The sequence below is a fragment of the Lolium perenne genome, chromosome 2 (assembly GCF_019359855.2).
Source record: "Lolium perenne isolate Kyuss_39 chromosome 2, Kyuss_2.0, whole genome shotgun sequence".
Classification (NCBI taxonomy): Eukaryota; Viridiplantae; Streptophyta; class Magnoliopsida; order Poales; family Poaceae; genus Lolium; species Lolium perenne.
Window position 1 is genome coordinate 45739304 of NC_067245.2, and position 20238 is coordinate 45759541.

The 20238-nt window shown below is 44.6% G+C and overlaps 1 protein-coding gene across 1 annotated transcript; it reads right to left on the bottom strand.

Annotated features, from left to right (window-relative positions):
* Window positions 1-2470: 2470 nt before the first annotated feature.
* On the bottom strand, window positions 2471-5127 carry LOC127331986 (cytochrome P450 709B2). The gene is made up of 4 exons (XM_051358234.2): window positions 4715-5127; window positions 4405-4628; window positions 4026-4270; window positions 2471-3467 (listed from the first exon to the last, which is right to left on the bottom strand). The coding sequence occupies exons 1-4, from the start codon at window positions 4992-4994 to the stop codon at window positions 2666-2668; spliced, it is 1551 nt and encodes a 516-aa protein (XP_051214194.1). The 5' UTR covers window positions 4995-5127; the 3' UTR covers window positions 2471-2665.
* Window positions 5128-20238: the final 15111 nt, after the last annotated feature.

Genomic DNA, 20238 nt, shown 5'->3' on the forward strand with positions numbered 1-20238 from the left:
CTCCGGTTGTTGGCATGTTACTAATGACCCTTCGATGGACATGCAATATGCTTTGCAGATCGACCAAGCTTAGACTTTTTTTATAGCTTACTAATGATCCTTGATGGACATGCAGCTTTAAATATTTTTCAACATTGAATATTGGTCTGCACATCATAGATATGGGTATTCAAGAATAAGCTGGGAAAAACATTTTAGAGAATTAGAAGAACTTCCGTATGATGACCTTGGCAGTCGCAGAAAGAATAAACTATGAACACCTGACTTGGTGATTTATGTTAGATTGCTACAAGTTATAGTTATTGAAAGGATATATGACTGATGGAAAGGATGCTTTATAAGCCATGTAACCGTTCCTTTGTACATAACCAGTTATTGTAATATGTTCCATATTTAGATTTGAAGGATCTTGGGTAGATGCCATTTTTGCATGATGGGATTTATGGTGAGATGGGTGAATAGTTGCACCGAGCCTCGGTATATTATAACTAACATGTAACACCACTTTTTAGAAGTTGGACCTCAATTAGGACGTAATTGAGCTGCACCTGACCGGTTAGGAGGCGCCCCATGGGGCGCCCCAACCACTAGTGTAATTGAAAGGTCGTATCGCTTCCAAACGTGAGCAGTAGATGTAGATGCTGCAGTCTCATCGCCAGGATAAACTGTCACCACGTCTTGAACGGCGGTGCCCTCAGAAATAACTATGCCCAAAAAAAGCAGGACCTACACACAAGGATAGAATATAGTCACCAGCTGTTGTTTTCCATCTTCTTATTCAGCTCTGCCGAATTCATGGCGGATCCTCCCCTCCCACTGTTCGCAACTCGGCGGTCATCTGGGGCTTCACCCGCGTCCCACCCCTTCTTTCCGCCCCGCTGTAAGACCCAGGCTACCGGCGCCGGCGGTTCTGTGCCTCCACACGAGAGCAGCTCTCCTTGCTGTGCCAGCGACTCTCGTCCGTGCACGGGCACGCCTCTTTTCCTCTGCCTCTGATGTGCTCCTCTTCCTCGCCATCCTCTTCTCCAGTGTTGTCCCAAGTCCCAACGACCCCGACGGCTGCCATGCTTGTTCTTTTCTGAGGAGGCTTGTTCATATTCAGAAAATTAAGGTATATAAACCAGACTTATTTTGTATGAGGGAGCGAGGTGGGACTATGACATCCAGCGTTCGGGGTCCTGACTCATACTATGAACAAACCGAATGCCGATAACTTATTTTCGTTGATTCATAAAGCCCACTTGTGTGGCTTGCAGCTCATTGGTGCCTCTACCAGGCCCGGCAATGCTGACCTTGCTGGCGCTGAACCTACAAGACCAATACGAGTTGGCCTTCCTCCGGCCGCGCCTCGCCCTGGAGAATCAGAGAGGGAAAAAAACCTTCGGGAGTAGGCCCTTCTCCCTGCAAGGCGCGCATTGGTTTCGTCTTTGACGCCGGTCTCGAGCGTGACCTTGGATTCCGCGAGCCGGAGGGATTACTGGACGGAGGCGAGGCGCGCGCGGAGGCCTCATCTGCTACGAGCGCCTCCTTTCTCTGCTTCCAGAAGGAACGAGCAGTACGTCGTCTCGGGAGGCCCGCAGGACGGGCGCTGGCGGCGGCTACTACCGGACCTCCGCATCCCTCCCCGTCGTCCCCGATCTCCTTCACGCCGGCAGGAATGTTTCCCCAGTGCTGCCACTCATTGTCCAGCCGGGGAGAAGGTGTCTCTCCGACCGGCCGGCCGCCGCCACTCATCCCCAACCCCGCCGCTCCTCGTACCCCGACGCACACGAGCGCGCGCCTCCCTCCTCATCGAATCCGTGCGTCACTGACTTCCCTGACCGTCTCCAGGCTCGACCTCGCCGCCTCCAGGCTGGCGCCATCCGCTTCCGAGCTTGGTCTCCTCGGCGAGTACCGCGTCGGAAACAAACTGTTTTTTTACTAAGCGGTGAGACGTTTGACTTGGCGGTGGCAGTGCCTGTAATTATCATTGAGAAGTATGGGTAAATCCAAAACGGACGAAAAAAGAGGGGAGAAACCTTCCTTCCTTTATTAGTAGTTATTAATTTAACCCTTTCATGCTTACTTTAACTAGTTATTTCGGTTTATAAACCTATATTATTACCACCTGATGAGAGTCACCACTCACCACACCACGTCGCAACAGCGCCATCTATCAAATCTGTGAGTTCGGGAGAAGTTCCAATGTTCCACCGGTGCCAACAATTTATCTTCAATAGTAAAGAGAAACAAAACTCATATGATCACATTTATAATTTTGCAAATTTTCTATTAGTTCTATTCTTTTTGTAGAACTCGGTAAACACCAGCGGTCACTAATATATTTGCCTTTTTGCAAGCGTGTTAGTTTTATCTGGATTTGGACAAAAGCGTAGTGAGTTGTATAGATCTTTCCCATCCCATGTGTTGAGAGTTGAGACTTGATTGAAAACGTTTGTGAAATTGTGCTCGTAGGTAATTGGAATTAAAATAATCAACAAAAAATTTAAATACAGCATATCATTATTTTAGTTACAAACGAATACATACATTTTACCCTGGCAAATTAACACACATATGTGGTGTACACTATATAAGTTAAGCCCTAGAGAATAAAGACATAGTGTTTTTTTTACAACTATAAAGACATAGTGTTACTCAACACTAGTACACAATATGCATATCTCTACACCTCCAGGCTCTTTAGGATCATGGGAAGCCCAAACTTGGGGCGCAGCGTGATCACGTCCATGGGGGCATGGACGTACTTCGGGGACAGGGAGAAGGAGAACCTCTGAAGAATCACGGCGATCACGGCCTTGGCTTCGATCATCGCGAAGTTCTGCCCGATGCACGACCTCGGCCCACCGGAGAAAGACAGCAATGCGTTGGGGTGCTTTGCAGCCATGGTGACACCTTTCTCGAACCTCAAGGGCTTGAATTCATTGGCGTCCTCACCCCAGACCTCCTTATCACGATGTATCGTCGCGATGGGGATCGCCAGGGCTGTGCCTTCGGGCACTCTGATGCCACCAACCTCGAGATCCGAACCCGCCCTCCTATGAATGGCCGATACAGGGGCGTATAACCTGAGAGTTTCCAGCAGGAACATGTTGACGAGCTGCAGTTTGTTGAGCATGTCGCCGGTTGGGACGTCGTTGCCGCACTCCGTGAGCACCTCCTCTCTGAGTTTCTCCTGCCACTCCGGGTGCGTGCTCAGCAGGAACATGGTCCAGGTCAGCAGGTGCGAGCTGGTGTCGTGCCCGGCGAAGAAGAAGGTCTTGCACTCGTCGATGATCTCGTCCATGCTAAGAAGCGGGTTCTCCCCGTGCTCCGGCGCGCACGCCTCCAGCATAAGCCCGAGCAGGTCGTGTCCGTAGCCCATGGTGTCTTTGGTGGCCAGCCGGCTCTTGATGATGTTCATGAGCATTGTCCTCACCTCCCTGTCGAGCTTCGATATCTGAAGGTTCTTTTTGGTTGGAAGGTACCTGAATAATTTCATGAATAGGCACCAATTAATTTCCTGCTTCGTGAAACTGTTTATGTATTTTGCGTCGATTTGAACCAAAGTTTTAAATAGCGTGTTATCTCCTCAGTATAGCATATCAATATAGCGGACCCAGAGCACTCCGGCTAATCCTATGCATTTTTAGGGCTAAATAGAAACTCCCAAGGTCGCTAAATCATGCTAAAAGGCTATAAAATAACATTATTTCTCCCCCATCCACCAAATATTTCCAAATTTGAATCTAAAAGTTAAACCTTGTTATGTACCTCCGTTCCATAGTGTAAGCCGGCTTATGGAACAAAGTGATAGTATGTATTTATGCACTACAATCGTCATGGATGTTCAATATACTTTTGTATCATTGAATTATTAAATTCCTGCACATATTTTTCTTGATGATATATGAATATATGATGCTTCATTTTTCTGGATTTTTCTTATTTAGAAAAACTACGCTAAATAGCTTAGCTATAGCTTTCGTAGCATTTTAAACTTTGATTTGAACTAACAAAGGGAAAAGTGAGTAGTTGTAGTTTACCTGAACCCTGGAATTTGGACGTTGAATACAGTGGAGAAGGCAAGAAACTGAAGCTCCCTCTGGGCTAGGAAGACCTTCTTCCCCTCCGTGTAGCTGCTCCCGAACGCCGTGTGTGAGATGACATCCGCGGTAAGCTCTTCAAACTGGCTGCTCAGCTCGATCTCCACGTCGGCGCCCTTGTCCAGCTTGGCCTTCCACTCCGACATCATGGTCCCGGCGCAGTCGGACATGGTCACCGTCATCATCTGTGTGGCCAATTAGATGTCAACGCACAAAACGTCAGCGAAAAGCGACACGCCTGTATAATTGTCTAGTACTTAGGAAATGCAAAACAAACGCCTAGGCGTTCTGCTGGAGCTGGACACACGTCAGTACATACCTTGAGCTTGTCCATGTTGAATGCGGGGTGGACGACCTTGCGGTGGCGCTTCCAGTCGTCGCCGTCGGTGAGCACGAGCCCCTTGCCGAGGAGGCGGGCGATGTGCGGATTGCTGAAGTTCTTGGGGTAGAGCCCGTTGCGGTCGAAGAGCACCTGCTTCACCACGTTCACGTCGGCGATGCACACCGTAGGCCTCGCCCCGAACCAGAACAGGAACGTGCGTCCTGGAGATCATGGTACACACAACGTCGTGAGGACTAGACGGCGTCGAATTTCCAAAGGTAGAATTAGAGGTTCAGTAAGTTCGTACCGTGGATGGCGATCCATTTTCGGAAGTGCGGCTGTACCATGGGGACAAAGTCGTGGGAGCCGACGTCCAGGGCGGTGCCGGCGGTCTCGGCGCGGAGCTGCTTGATCTCGGCCAGGTTGCCGGCGAAGAACTTGTAGCCCGGCCCGCCGACGCCCTGCGCGCGGAGCTGCCTGGTGATGGCGCGCGGCCTCCACACGAGGTACACCAGCGCGTTGAACGCCCACGAGGCCAGCACCGCCGCCACGGCCACGGCGACCATTGAGACGAGACCCACGGTCATCGTGGTCTACCAGGAGTCGGGAGCTAGTGGGGATTGTTCGTTGTTCAGGTCAGTGACCTGTATGTAAAGCAGGATTGATCTGCTTGTGACTCGAGACTAGGAAATGTATGTGATTGTTGTGAGAGTCGGGACGATGAGGGTGATATTTATACGGGTTTTTGGCTGCGCTTTGACCATTGGTCGTCGTGCTCCGGCTGTGCGAGTGACATCAGCTGTGATGGACGCGAGCACAATTCAGGCACGACGCGCATCTGCTGCTCGCGGGAACGTGGGACTGGAGGTCGACATCGCCGCACGAGCGCTTCTAGGGAAGCTTGCAAAGCAGCCAAGCGACCATGTGCACCTTCTCTTTGCTTTTGCTGGTACCCGCTGGAGTAGGGGACACTGCTAGCGGAATTCAAACCGTGTACTACTACTCCTATACTTTTTTCATTCTAATTTAATCTACATTCTTGAAAAATTAAATAAACTAGCATTGTATTTATTATTACTAGTTCAACTAATCTAATCTACATTGAAAATAATGACATCTAATAGAGAGAGAAAACTCTTTCAGTTTCTGTGTTTTTGTTGACTAAAAGTTAGAGTGTAGATTAATATGGAACAGAGCCTAGCTAGGATGTAGATTAAATGAGAACAAAGGAAATACAACTTTTAATTTCTCGGCTTCTAGACCAGAAGACTAGGAAGGATGGCTGATTGAACGACACACTCTGCTCGCATTGTTTATCTTATGGAAGAAGTAGCCTGTGGCTAGAGCAAAATAACGATTTTGCATGAGACAAGGAGACCCTATTTCTGGAAAACGCCTAGTTGAACCGCCGGGCATATGAGCCGTGCGCATCTAAGGCTAAGAGTAGGATTCGTGCACTTTCATGGACCACTAAACGATTTAATCAAGTAATGCATGTATAGAGCGAGTATAAGTTTCGATGTACCGTAGCTATAGATGGTCCATGGCCGACAGCCACTGCTCCCCTACTGATCTTAGCGTAGGACGATGGCGACCGTTGTTGGATGGACCATCGTGGATGCACTGTATAACGGCCGGCAACAGACATTTTTACCGTCGAGCACTATTTAAGAAGGGGCGCATGAGCTAGAAGAACAGTGCCAGCTTCCCACATACTACCTCCATCTCAAGGCGTAAGGTTTATATTTTTTTTTGGAAAAGTCAAAGCAAGTAAAGTTTAACCAAAATTTTAAAATAATCTATCAATAAATATGATATTTTGTAGATAGCACATGAAAATATATTTCATTATCTGTCTAATAATATCAATTTTGTATTTGACATGTTAATGATTTTTTATAAAAACTTAGTCAAACTTAACATAGTTTGACTTTTTGAAAAAAATATAAGCCTTAAGCCTTGGGATGGAGGTAGTATTTCAAAAGTGATAGCTCTCCTCGCCGGCAAGGTACACCGCTCGAGAGCTCTAGAGCTTGCTTGCCTGTGCCAAAGCTCGAGAGCTTGCTTGCATGTGCCAAAGCTCATTTGCCATGTCCCAGTCGTCTTCAACCTCTCGCCGCAGCCGTGTTCCACCCGCGCCTCTGCCCTTGATCATGTGCCCTAGGTGCTGCTACATCCGGATTCGATGGTGGGTATCCGGTTCATAAGCCAATCCTGGTGTTCGGTTCTACAAGTGTCCCAATCAGCGCGTAAGTCTCTGGTTCTACTGCCGATAAACTCGTGTTCCGTTTCGGCATACATGCACCTTGGATATCACATCTTTTATTTGCTGATGATAGCATTGTGTTTACTCAGGCTTCAAAGCGGGGGGGCAGAGAGGCTACAAGAAATCCTTAACATCTATAACAAGGGCTCAGGCCAGTTAGTCAACAGAGATAAGTCTGCTATCTTCTTTAGAACAAACAGTAGTTAAGAAATAAAGGATGAAGTAAGACAAATCCTTGGCATCAACAAAGAGACTCTCGAGGAGAAATATTTGGGACTTCCAACTGCTATTGGAAGAAACATATCTGGTGCATGAAAAGCTATGCACAAAAGTAAATTACTTTGCAGGTGGAGGGCCAGAAAGGAAACCGAGCTCAGCTGGGCGTGAAGTTCCTATTAAAGCAGTGATGCAAGCAATCCCCACTTATCCTATGAGTTGCTTTAAATTATCAAAAAGCATTTGCAAGAAGATGACTACGACAATGTCAAGATTTTGGTGGGGAGGTGAAGAAGACAAACAAAAAATGCATTGGAGAAAATGGAATGATATACCGCAACCAAAAAAGAGGAGTAGGTATGGGGTTTAGAGATCTCCATCTATATATTCAATATAGCTATGTTGGGAAAGCAGGGTTGGAGATTAATAACGAAACCAGACACTCTTTGTGCACGTATTCTAGCTGGTAAATATATCATAATACAGACTTCATGAATGCAACAAAAAAAAAGAAATAGCTCGCAGGTGTGGCAGGCAATTTTAAAAGGAAGAACAGTACTAGAGCTTGGTCTAGCGAGAAGAATAGGTGATGGACACAATCAACCAACATCTGGCAGGACCGCTGGATCCCAGGCGTTCCTAGGTGCAAACCAATTAGCAAGACGAGAAGTGCAACAAAAACAAAGGTTTCAGAACTCCTTAATTCAGAGGGAAGTGCATGGGATGTTCAGAAGTTAAATAACAATATGAATCCCCTAGAAGCAAATGAAATAATGAAGATTCCCATTGAAAAGCTTTCAGGAAGATTTATGGGCATGGAACGGGGAAAAGCATGGACTTTATATAGTCAAATCGGCATACAGATTGCTAGCATCTTGTGCAAGATATGAGGAGCACTATCGAAAAGGCACTGCGGGAAATTCTGAAACCGATGGAAACAAAATACGGATTAAACATTAGAGACTTGCAGTTCCTCCTAAAATTAGGACCTTCTGGTGGCGAGTTATTCATGGTTTCATACCAGCTCGGGAGGTGTTGCTTCAGAGGCATATAGAGAAACAAGGTAATTTCTTAGAGTGTGGTGCAAAAGAGGATACAATATACCATGCTCTAATTGAATGCCCCTATGCTAATGCTTTTTGGACTACTTTCAAATCCCTCTATAACATTAAACTTCCAAAATTACATCCTTTAACTTGGGCACAAGATTTACTTGATACATCTATTTGCAAAGAAGAGAAAGCATGTTATATTCTTTGTGGCATGTGGTCGGTTTTGTCTGCTCCGAATGGCCGTCTACATGGCAATTCTCATGTGAAAATCACACAAGCTTGTAGATGGGTGCATGATACTGTAGCAGATCTTCTTGCCAGCTCAAAACCATATTCCAGATTCAAGACGCAGATCAAAACACATTGGCAACGACCACAAGAAGGTTTTCTTAAGGTAAATGTAGATGCAGGTTATAATGCCAATAGTATGGAAGGAAAATCGGGTGGGGTGACTAGAGATAATAATGGCATATGCTTGTAGGGATGGAGCTAAATTAATCAGACGTCTGAACATAAGTCAAGGTATTATGGAATCTGATTCACTAGAGCTGGTTTCGCTATGGAAATCAAGAAACAATCATAGAGCTAGTATTCTACCTGTTTTAAAATAGATCCAGGAGCTGGTAGAAAGATGTAGCTATTTTGATATTCTGCATGTAAATAGAGAAGCAAATGTAAGTGCTCACAACATTGCTAAATTTGCTTCTTCTTTTGACCCGGACTGTGCCTGGATATCCCAGGTTCCGGAATACATCCTTCATTGTACTGAACAAGCATGTAACTTTGGTCAGAATTAATAAAAGCTCTTGGTTGACTCTCGAAAAAATAACGATTTTGCAGAATGACAGAAAAACACGCTAAACGAGATTGACATACATGTTTCCGGGCCATTGTCGTAGGTTCTCGAAAAGGCTAGACCGCAACTTGGCCATCTTTCGACATAGAGGTAAAACACAGGTAAGGCTTTCAAGATATGCTTCATGCCATTCAATGCTTAATTATAACGGTAAAAACAGGTAATAGTAGCAATTGTTTGCCCTTAGTGCAGCCTAGGCTAGGTTTTGCCATTCAATGACGTTGTTGAGTTATCTTGGTGGAGCTGTTGTGTCCAGGTACGCCTCACTGGGTTATTAGCTTGTAGTTCTCTCAGAGTTTTGTGTTTGTGGATGTATTTTTATGTTTATGCCTTCTCTCTTATAATTTTCGTGTACGCTGGTTTATTTGAACTTATCTTGTAGAGGTTGTAAACTCTCGTCGACAAACATGAATAAAAAATATTGGCAGGGATTAACTCACCCCAACTCTCCCTTTAACCCCAAAAAGTAGTAGTGTTTATTTTGGTAGATCGTGTTGAAAAGTTACACTAAACTATGAAAACGGTAAACATGATTGAATCACCATTCTTTTACACTGGTTAGGTTTTTTAAATAAATTAAACTACATACAAGGATAATTAATTAGGATGATAAATGTGATAATAATACGATTGACCGACCGAGTTACTGAAGCATAAGAAACAATGGTTTCCCTTGCTATTGTTAGTGATAATCTTTGAACATAGACAATTTGTTCTTACTATTTTTTGTGTGTGTGGTTTGATAGTTTGTGTACTGGTGTATTTGAGTTATGGTTTTGCAAGAACCAAAAAGAAGAATATATAAGTGAACATAAAGCATCATAGAATATAGGCAGCATTGATGCATGGTGAGATAATTAAACAATATATAGTTTTCTGGTAGAAGCTCAACTGGTTTTGTTCTCACTAGTACAAATTAGGTCCTTTAATGCTCCTCATGGCACACATAAGGCATTTTCTCTGTACTGTGTGGCCGAACGTTGATGCTCGAAAAAGTCGACCGTCTGTCTAGCCTCTGCCGGCCCGCAACACAAAAACGTAGCACACGGATAGCCAGAAATAAAGGGTGTGCGAACTAATGCAAATGTTCTTCTCCAATGCTCAACTTTATTCATTCTAGACCCATTCTTTCCCTCAAATTGTGTGTCATGTTTTGGTGCATCCTTTTCCTTTCCCGCTTCTTTTACCTGCCATCTGCCTTCACATCAACCTCTGGTCGTGTATAAATCCAGTGAGTGCCGTCGGTAGCTTAGAGTAGATCTGAAATGGCTATGTGTAAGAACAAATAAGTGACAATATGCATTTGTGCACTACAATCATTAAGTAGTTAACCAAGCCAAAGCATTACACATAGTGACTTTTCCGTTTCCCCAAGTGGATCTCAGATCCTCTATTCTACTAATCCCTTCCGTCAGTGGCTTTCGTTCTGGAGGTTGAAGCACCACTCATACCCCCTTAATACCATGATCGATCCTTGGAATTTGGGTACCTGACAAGTCTTTAATTCGAGGTAAAGAGATGATATACAATGACAAAACCTTATTTGAGCTCAAAACAATATTTTCATGTTAAAAGATGCACATAAACACTGCAAGGCTTCACCCAAGCCCGCAGCCTGTGAGGAATACTCGCCCATAACGAGATAAAATATCATAAACATTGCAAAGATGGATTCAATATAAATATTAAATCGTCTTACAATATCGCCAATCGCGGAGATCGAGATTACAAGTAGATGTACTATGGCTATGGAGGTGGAGACGTGTATGTGGAGATGGTGACGGCGGCGGCTTGGCGATGGATCTCCTCAGATGTGATGTGGTGTTGGCGACTTCGACTCTCTCCTGTTTTGCAGCGCCTGGGGGTCGAATTATATAGGGGTCCCTGCATGAAAGTTGTTCGGGTTGACTTGGCCGAGGCGGTGGCAGCCGATACAGGCGGCCATACGGACATGCTATGCCCATGTCACTGCCCGTTAAACTTTCTGTTAATCGATCTTTTTCGTGAGGCCTTTGACTTGGGAGTATTGGCAACTCGTGATTCTTCATTAGTTTGCCTAGATTTTGCCATAAAAATGTATATTCCTGAAAGGAAACAATTGAAGAAAAGATTTCCACATCTCCATGGTAATTAGTCATTAATGGCAAATGATAAGGGGTTGCCCGATCTTCTCAGTAAGCGACGGGGGTGGTGATGAACACGGATGAACACATCGGAGATACACGATGAAGAAGTGGATGATAACTTGTATGACGCTGACGAGTCTCTCGATCGATCCATGTCGCTAGTGCAACAGCTCTCAAACCTGCAAGATATTCGCAACTCCACACACTTGCGCACGTAGCCGCCGACCACGAAGCGGTAAGTTGCAACCATCTAATTTCCAATGGAACAATAGATCACACAAGACTTTCAGTAGCAAAACTCCAGATCGATGCAAATTGGAGTATAGATTGAAAAGAGTTGCAAAGCAATCAACTATGAACTAGGGTTTATCTTAAACATGGTCTAAATATATTATGGGGGCGCCCTGGACACTTATATAGGGGTTCAGGACGACCAGAAGTCGAGAAAATACAATAATAACTGACCCAGATCCGGATCTGGTCGAGACTGACTCGGACACGGCCCGCCTTGGGGCCGGTCGACCGGGCCAGGAACCGACCGGTCCGGTTTGCACCGGGCAGGGGACTGGGCTGGGACCGGGCCACCGGGGTGACAAACAGAACACCCGCCGGTTGGCACTGGCACAGGAGCCGGCTGGCATCGGGCTCACCCGACGTGTGGGCCTGTTGGACCGGGCCTGGGGCCGGGCCGGCCGACATGGCGGCCGGTCGGACCGGACGTGGCGCCGGCCTGAGTTGATTCTTCCTCCCTCGCGCATGCCTCCCTCTCCTCCCTCGCGCGTCCATGGGATGCCTTGTCCAGCTTCATGTCCAGCTCCATGTCCAGCTTCACGTCCAGCTGCTCCTCTTCTCCTCGTGCGATGCTTGCCCCCTCTTCGTACCTGATTATACATAAATCAAAAAACATAGGCAGTATAAAGTTCTCATCGATCAAAGTATCATTTAGGAACAAGTTCACCTATTTTTTTAGTAGCTTCGCACGAGCTCTTGTCATAGGTCCAATTCTGACTTCATTGGACTTGAGCTCAACAACACGTCTTCATCTTGCAATGACGGAGGTAGTAGTTTGGTAGGGATGTACTCATCATCCCCCCTTCAAAAGGCGTCGACTTCGACGCTCCAAGGTCTTCTCCGTCATATGGTGTCAAATCAGGCACATTAAAGGAATTACTGACACCAAACTCATCAGTTGGAAGATCTAGAGAGTATGCATTATCATTGATCTTGGCAAGCACTTTGTAAGGACCAGCACCACGAGGAACCAACTTGGACTTCCGTAGCTTCGGGAACCTATCCTTGCGAAAATGTACCCAGACCATATCACCAGGCTTGAACAACATATTCTTGCGCCTCTTGTTCACCCTTGCAGCATTGTTCTTGCCTTTCTTCTCTATCAACTCTTTAGTCTTCACATGTATCTTCCGTACAAAATACGCCCTCTTTGATGCCTCCATATTGACTCTCTCATGTATGGTTAGAGGCAACAAGTTAAGTGGAGTAATGGGTTTGAAACCATACACCACCTCAAACGGACACAACTCTGTGGTAGAATGTACTGCCCAGTTGTAAGCAAACTCTAGAAGTAGCTGACCATCAGTTTGGGGATGACAAGTAGTGTTTCTTGATCATGGATCTCAACCTTCAAGTTCTTCTTGATCATGGATCTCAACAATTGTGACAATGTTCTATTCACCACCTAAGTTTGACTATCAGTTTGGGGATGACAAGTAGTGCTGAAAAGTAGCTTCGTCCCCAGCTTTCCCCAAAATGTCTTCTAGAAGTAGCTCATAAACTTCACGTCACGATAAGAAACAATAGTCTTCGGGACTCCATGTAGATGTACAATCTCCCTGAAAAACAGGTTAGCAATATGCGACGCATCGTCGCTTTTGTGGCAGGAAATAAAGTGTGACATCTTAGAAAATCTATCCACTACCACAAGTATAGAATCATGGCCTCTCTTAGTACGCGACAAACCCAACACAAAATCCATACTTATATCTTCCCATGGTGTAGTAGGTGCCGGTAAAGGAGTATACAAACCGTGAGGCTTCAGCTTGGACTTGAACTTGTTGCAAGTAATGCATCTCTTCACATACCTGTCCACATCCCGCCTCATCTTTGGCCAATAAAAGTGATCCGCGAGCATGAGTAGCGTCTTCTCACGCCCAAAGTGACCCATCAAACCTCCAACATGTGATTCCTGCAATAAGAGCAAACGCATAGACGATTCTGGAACACATAGTTTGTTAGCTCTAAACAAGAACCCATCATGTATGTGATATTTCTCCCATGCTTTACCAATAGCATACAAGCGATATGGTTTAGCAAAATCATGATCAGTGGCATACAAATCACATAGTACTTCTAATCCAGGAATTTTAATATCAAGTTGAGTTAATAGCATATTTTTCCTAGATAGAGCATCAACAACAATGTTATCTTTTTCCTTCTTATGCTTAATAATGTATGGAAAAGACTCAATGAACTCAACCCACTTAGCAAGACGTCTATGCAAGGTAGATTGAGCTTTCAGATATTTCAAAGCTTCATGAACAGAATATATGATAAATTCTTTTGGCAACAAATAATGTTGCCAAACCTCAAGAACTCTAATTAAAGCATACAATTCTTTATCATATATAGGATAGTTCAACTTAGCACCGGAAATTTTCTCAGAAAAATATGCAATTGGGCGACCCTCTTGCATCAACACACCACCAATTCCAATACCACTAGCATCACATTCAATCTCAAATTGCTTATTGAAATCAGGAAGTGCAAGCAACGGTGCAGAAGTTAACAATCTTTTGAGTTCATCAAAAGCATGATCTTGGGCGACGCTCCACTCAAATGCAACACCCTTTTTAGTCAATTCATTCAAAGGTGCAGCAATAGTACTAAAATTGGGCACAAAACGTCTATAAAACCCAGCTAGACCATGAAAACTTCGTACTTGACTCACATTCATGGGAGTAGGCCAATTTTGAATTGATTCAATTTTAGACACATCTACTTCTACTCCATGCTTAGAGACAACATAACCCAGAAATATGACCTTATCTTTGCAAAAATGTGCACTTCTCAAGATTACCATAGAGTTTATTATCACGCAACACTTGCAAAACATGTCGAATATGCATAGTATGATCAGATTCACTGCGGCTGTAGATTAATATGTCATCAAAGTACACAACCATAAACTTGCCATTAAAATCAAGCAAAACATGGTTCATCAGTCTCATGAAAGTACTAGGTGCATTAGTTAATCCAAAAGGCATCACTAACCACTCATATAAACCAAATTTTGTTTTAAAGGTTGTTTTCCATTCATCCCCCTCTTTCATCCTAATTTGATGATAACCACTATGCAAATCAATTTTAGAGAAAACAACAACACCACTCAATTCATCTAGCATATCCTCTAAGCAGGGAATATGGTGACGATATCGAATAGTAATGTAGTTTATCGCTCTACAATCTACACACATGCGCCAAGTACCATCTTTCCTAGGAACTAAAATAACAGGAACAACACAAGGACTAAGGCTTATGCGGATTTAACCATTGTCGAGTAGCGCTTGTACTTGTTTCTGAATTTCCTTCGTCTCTTCGGGGTTCGTCCTATATGGCGCTCTGTTGGGAAGTGAGGCGCCGGGGATCAAATTGATTTGATGCTCAATGCTACGCAATGGTGGCAATCCTGCTGGCACCTCCTCCGGAAACACGTCGCTGAATTCCTGCAAAACATTAGAAACACCAAGAGAAATAGGGGTCATGTCGTTAGAAACCAAAACCTGACCCTTGTACATGAGCACAAGAGGCATGGTTGTAGGATCCTCACTAAATTCTCTAATATCTTCTTTGGTGGCTAGTATAACTAAGGAGTTCACTCTCTCACTTTTCGTTATATCACTCACGGCATTACAATTCTCTCGCTTATCTATGGGTGCATCCTCCAGGTGTACTTCAACTTTCTGATGAGATTCATTGACAATTTGCTGTGTGACATAGGCTCCAAGTTAATTTTCTTTCCCTGGAACTCCAAGTAATATGTATTGGCGCGGCCATTGTGTTGCACAGAACGGTCATAGTGCCATGGCCGACCCAATAGTAGGTGACACACCATCATAGGAACCACATCAAAATCAATGGAATCCTTATACGGTCCAATCTCAAAATCAACACGCACCATGTGGTTTACCTTCATCTCACCATTATCACTTAACCACTGAATATAGTAGGGATGCGGGTGCGGTAGATACATCAATTTCAGCTTGGCACACAACTCCTTGCTTGCTAGATTGCGACAACTCCTGCCATCAATAATGACCTTGCAAGCTTTATCAGGACCAACTAGTGCCTTTGTTTGGAACAAATTGCAGCGTTCAGTAGATGCACTCGGCTGCACATTAAGAGCACGCTGTGACACAACAATAGTGCGAGCTTCAGATGGATAAGCATCTACACCTTCACTGTCATAATCATCATCTTCTGGAGCCTCCAGATCAGCATCATCTCCAGTCTCATACTCATCGTTGTCATTAATGATCATCACTTTACGTTTAGGATAATCTCTCTTGAAGTGACCATTGCCACCACATGTATGATAATTCATATCGCGGTAGTGCGCCGTAGACATGCTAGACCCACTTCCACTTGTAGTAGGTTCGAGCTTCTTTGTGTTAGACACATTGGAGACCGGCTTGCTAGACGAAGTAGGAAACGGTGCGGGGCGCGAGGACGGCGCCGGCGCCATAGGAGGCGGAGCCCTTGGTGTGTAACGCCCAGCACCAGTAGCATGTCCCTTCATTTGCGCTTTTTCAGCCAATTGTGATTCAGCTTCTCTTGCATGATGTAGCAACTCATTCATTGTAGTGTAACGGTGATGACGAAGAATGCCTTTGATATTATACTTCAATCCATGTAGAAAACGCTACATTGTCATCTCAAGCGACTCACGGACACAGCCACGCTGCATAAGAATCTCCATCTCCATGAAATAAGCATCAACCGTCAAAGTACCTTGCCTCAAGAGGGTCAACTTATCATATATAGAATGCAAATAATTAGTGGGAACGAAGCGAGCTTGCATGATTGCCTTCATCTCGCGCCATGTAAGAACTGGTAATTCTCCATCTTCTTGACGAGCACGTGCAACTCCATCCCACCAACGTAATGCATAGCCATCAAATTCTGAGGAAGCAATATTAACCTTCCTATCTCTAGTATAGTCATGTAGGCGCCATAAATTCTCAATTTTCAGCTCCCATGTGAGGTATTTTTCAACATCAACACCTCCTTCAAATTTGGGGATTGAGAACTTTGGCTTACCCAAACCATCGTCTTGCAGTTGAGGGGGAACATGGTGAGCCCCGAGTTCAACAAAGCCACGACCACGGTTACCACTTCCAACACCACGACCAGCAGGTTGTTCTTCAAGATCAGCATCTTCATCTTCGTGTTGTTGACATCAGCTGCATCCTTCTGTTTCTGGTTAACAATTTTAGCATCACTAGAAGACATGGTTAGTAGGTTAGTGCACTAAACAAAAATCTGTCGTGGTACTCTCACAACTCACTCAAAACTGATAAGAAAAGGTAAATCTTACCGCTCCAAAGTGAATTAATATTGCTTACCACTTGTAGAGACAACTAGTGCACGGATGTAACGAAGCGAATATCAAGGGTATAATAATAATCACACAACAAAACAGGACATATGTGGGGTTGTAGGTATGCTACCTATTTGCACCAATAACAAGCTCTAGCGCTAACCGTAGACAACCAATGATACTCACACAAGGCGATAAATGTGGCAATGCAACTATATGGATGAAAAAGGTTGCAATGCACGTGAGAGACGCTAGCAAAGTTCAATGGAACAGGCACAAGATTGCTCAACTACAGGTGCAGAAAAGTAAACTAGGCCTTCACTTGATCTTACTAGCACTTCACTTTTTTTTGATTTTATCACACGTAGCTATGTGGCTCTTTTTGCTTTTTTCACTTTATTTTTATTTTATGACTCAACTCCTTGATAACACAAACCAACAGAAATTGCAAAGCACCAAAATCCTAATGAGCAGCCTGTCACTTATATCGAAAGACTGTGTCTATGGTTGGGACAAGCACAATGTACGCTACGTGGACTCGGAGTAACAAAAACTGAAAACTAGATGATAGCGAAACATAAACTCTAACAATCTACTAGATGGAAGAAAAAGATACGCAAAAACAACTACGAAAAGCAACTAAAACTCAAAATTAGTGCAATCTAAGGCTATGGCAAACCCTAACCCTACTATTTTTGGCTTTTTTTCTGGATATGAAAACACTCACAACCAGTGGCGTAGCCAGGAATTGTTTACGCCCCGGGCCAAAAACTAAGGGCCCAAAAAATTTCAAGAAAATTACCGTAGTTTTAAGGCATAACAGAATACAAGCTCAGTTGGGTAACTAATACGAATTTAAACACTTTATCCATGGTGTTTCAAATCAAAACGTAAGATAACATAAGACAATATATATCATACATGATACAAAAGATGGTACCAAATGAAAGATCTAGTTGTCCTGACCCTCCCATAACTACATCTTTAATAGTAGAAGAAGCTAAAACTTCAAATATTAAAATGTCAATCAGTACATAAACAACAAGTGAAATAGTTCATAATGGATGCAAAATACGAAAATTGTAACACCAACAGGCCTACTAATGAACTCCCGTTGACGCGGATTATTATCACTTACTCCCGTTGAAGGGGCCGATTTTGTTGATTCAGTGTTTTGTACTTAGAAAAAGTTATCAATTCTATTTTGTTTGTTCGTCTTTTTATCCCAATGAAACATAAATCGAAGGAAAATTAACTAAAGCACCTCAAGGCAGAGGGCAGAGCATGTAAAGGCGAAATCGAAACAATAATTGTAAGAGGAAATCAAGATTTAGAAGGGGCAGAGCAACAAAAGGAGAAAATTTGAGGGGAACCTAGCAGTGAGGCGGGAACGCGTTCACGTGTCGAGGCGCGGGAGGCGGGAGGGCGGCGGACGGCGGCGGGAGGGCGGCGGCCGGCCGCTGAACCGGACGAGCGGCAGCAGCGACCGGGCGGGGCTTCGTCGCTGCGTCCTGCGCGTGCGTGTCTGCTGTGTTCTGCATCGATGTGCTCGGGCAAAACGAGCGCGTATGGGCAGGCCTAACTGGGCTGGGCTGCACCCCAGGCCAACCTCTAGTATAGTAGGCTGGTAATTTTTCCACGCCGCGGGCCATGGCCCGTGTTGCCTGGGGCTCAGCTCCGCCTTTGCTCACAACTCACTATGGGGTGGATTGTGGATGGCTTACCGAGGAAACACTGAAATGTGATACCAAGATGATAAGGGGTTGCCCGATCTTCTCAGTAAGCGACGGGGGTGGTGATGAACAAGCGATGAACACAGCGGAGATACACGATGATGAAGTGGATGATAAACTTGTATGACGCTGACGAGTCTCTCGATCGATCCCTGTTGCCAATGCAACAACTCTCAACCCTGCAAGATATTCGCAACTCCACACACTTGCGCACGTAGCCGCCGACCACGAAGCGGTAAGTTGGAACCGTCTAATTCCCAATGGAACAACAGATCACACAAAACTTTCAGTAGCAAAACTCTAGATCGATGTGAATTGGAGTATAGATTTAATAGAGTTGCAAAGCGGTCAACTATGAACTAGGGTTTATCTTAAACGTGGTCTAAACCTATTGTGGGGATGTCCTGGACACTTATATAGGGGTTCAGGACGACCAGAAGTCGAGAAAATATAATAATAACCGACCCAGATCGGGATCTGGTCGAGACTGACTCGGACACGGCCGGCGTGGGGGCCGGTCGACCGGGCCAGGAACCGGCCGGTCCGGTTTGGACCAGGCCTGGGACCGGGCTGGGACCGAGCCACCGGGGTGACAAACAGAACACCCCCCGGTTGGAACTGGCACACGAGCCGGCTGGCGCCGGGCTCACCCGGCGTGGGGGCCGGTTGGACCGGGCCTGGGGCCGGGCCGACCGGCATGGCGGCCGGTCGGACCGGACGTGGCACCGGCCTGAGCTGCTTCTTCCTCCCTCGCGCATGCCTTCCTCTCCTCCCTCGCACGTCCATGGGATGTCTTGTCCAGCTTCATGTCCAGCTCCATGTCTAGCTTCACGTCCAGCTGCTCCTCTTCTCCTCATGCGATGGTTGCTCCCTCTTCGTACCTGATCATACATAAATCAAAGGACTTAAGCAGTATAAACTTCTCATCGATCAAAGTATCATTTAGGAACAAGTTCACATGTTATTTTAGTAGCTTCGCACGAGCTCTTATCATAGGTTCAATTCTGACTTCATTGGACTTGAGCTTCACAGCAGCATCGTCTTCATCTTGCAATGATGGAGGTAGTAGTTTGGTAGGGATATCCTCATCAGCAAAGATATAGAGGTATTTTATTAATTTCCTGACAACTATGAGATTTAAACATGGAGTATAGATGCTCGATTAGTAAATAATTTGGACTTACATTATTGTTAATTATTTTATGTTAGACTTTTCTCACTTTTTGTTAATTATTTGCAGTGGTATGTTTGTAGCAACATGGAAGGAACACCGTTGTAAAGTAATAATAAGGCAGACCTTTAACTTCTACATTCATGTCTTTGCAAGGATCACTGGAGAAATCTACTATCCTTTCGGAGACATGCATGCTAGCCTCGCAAAGATAAGTGGAGAAATTTAGTATCCTCGTGAAGATGATGACTAGAAATAAATTATACCTTGTTTTTCTCACGAAGGCAAAGATGTCAGAAAGATAGGCTACATATTTTATTCCTTTTGTGTATCTTTCTCTTCATTTGTTTATCTGTCATAAATGCACGTATGCATATAATGTGTTAGATGTGCAATATAACTGAGATATAGTATTGTATTTGCACTAGTGTTTTTGGGCATACATCTGCTACTATGATGGTTCTGCATGTACAACTAGTCGGTTTTGTCCAAAAATATTTGCAATGTATACAATCAACATACAAGGAAAGAAGAAAGGTCGTTTATGCTCATATTAAACGTAAATGGTCCATGTCGAAAAGTTGTATTCCAAGAACACCCTATTTGCAAACGATTAGGTCCATAAAAACGTTTGCGATAATCGACATTATCACACACATTATCGCACACTGTTTACTAAACTGCCTGTGTAGTAGAGACGCATCACACACCCACGCGTAGTAACGGTAAGATTTAACGTGTGCGGCGGTCTATTTCACCCGTGTGCAAAGGCATATTTTTACTAGTGTAGTAGTGTA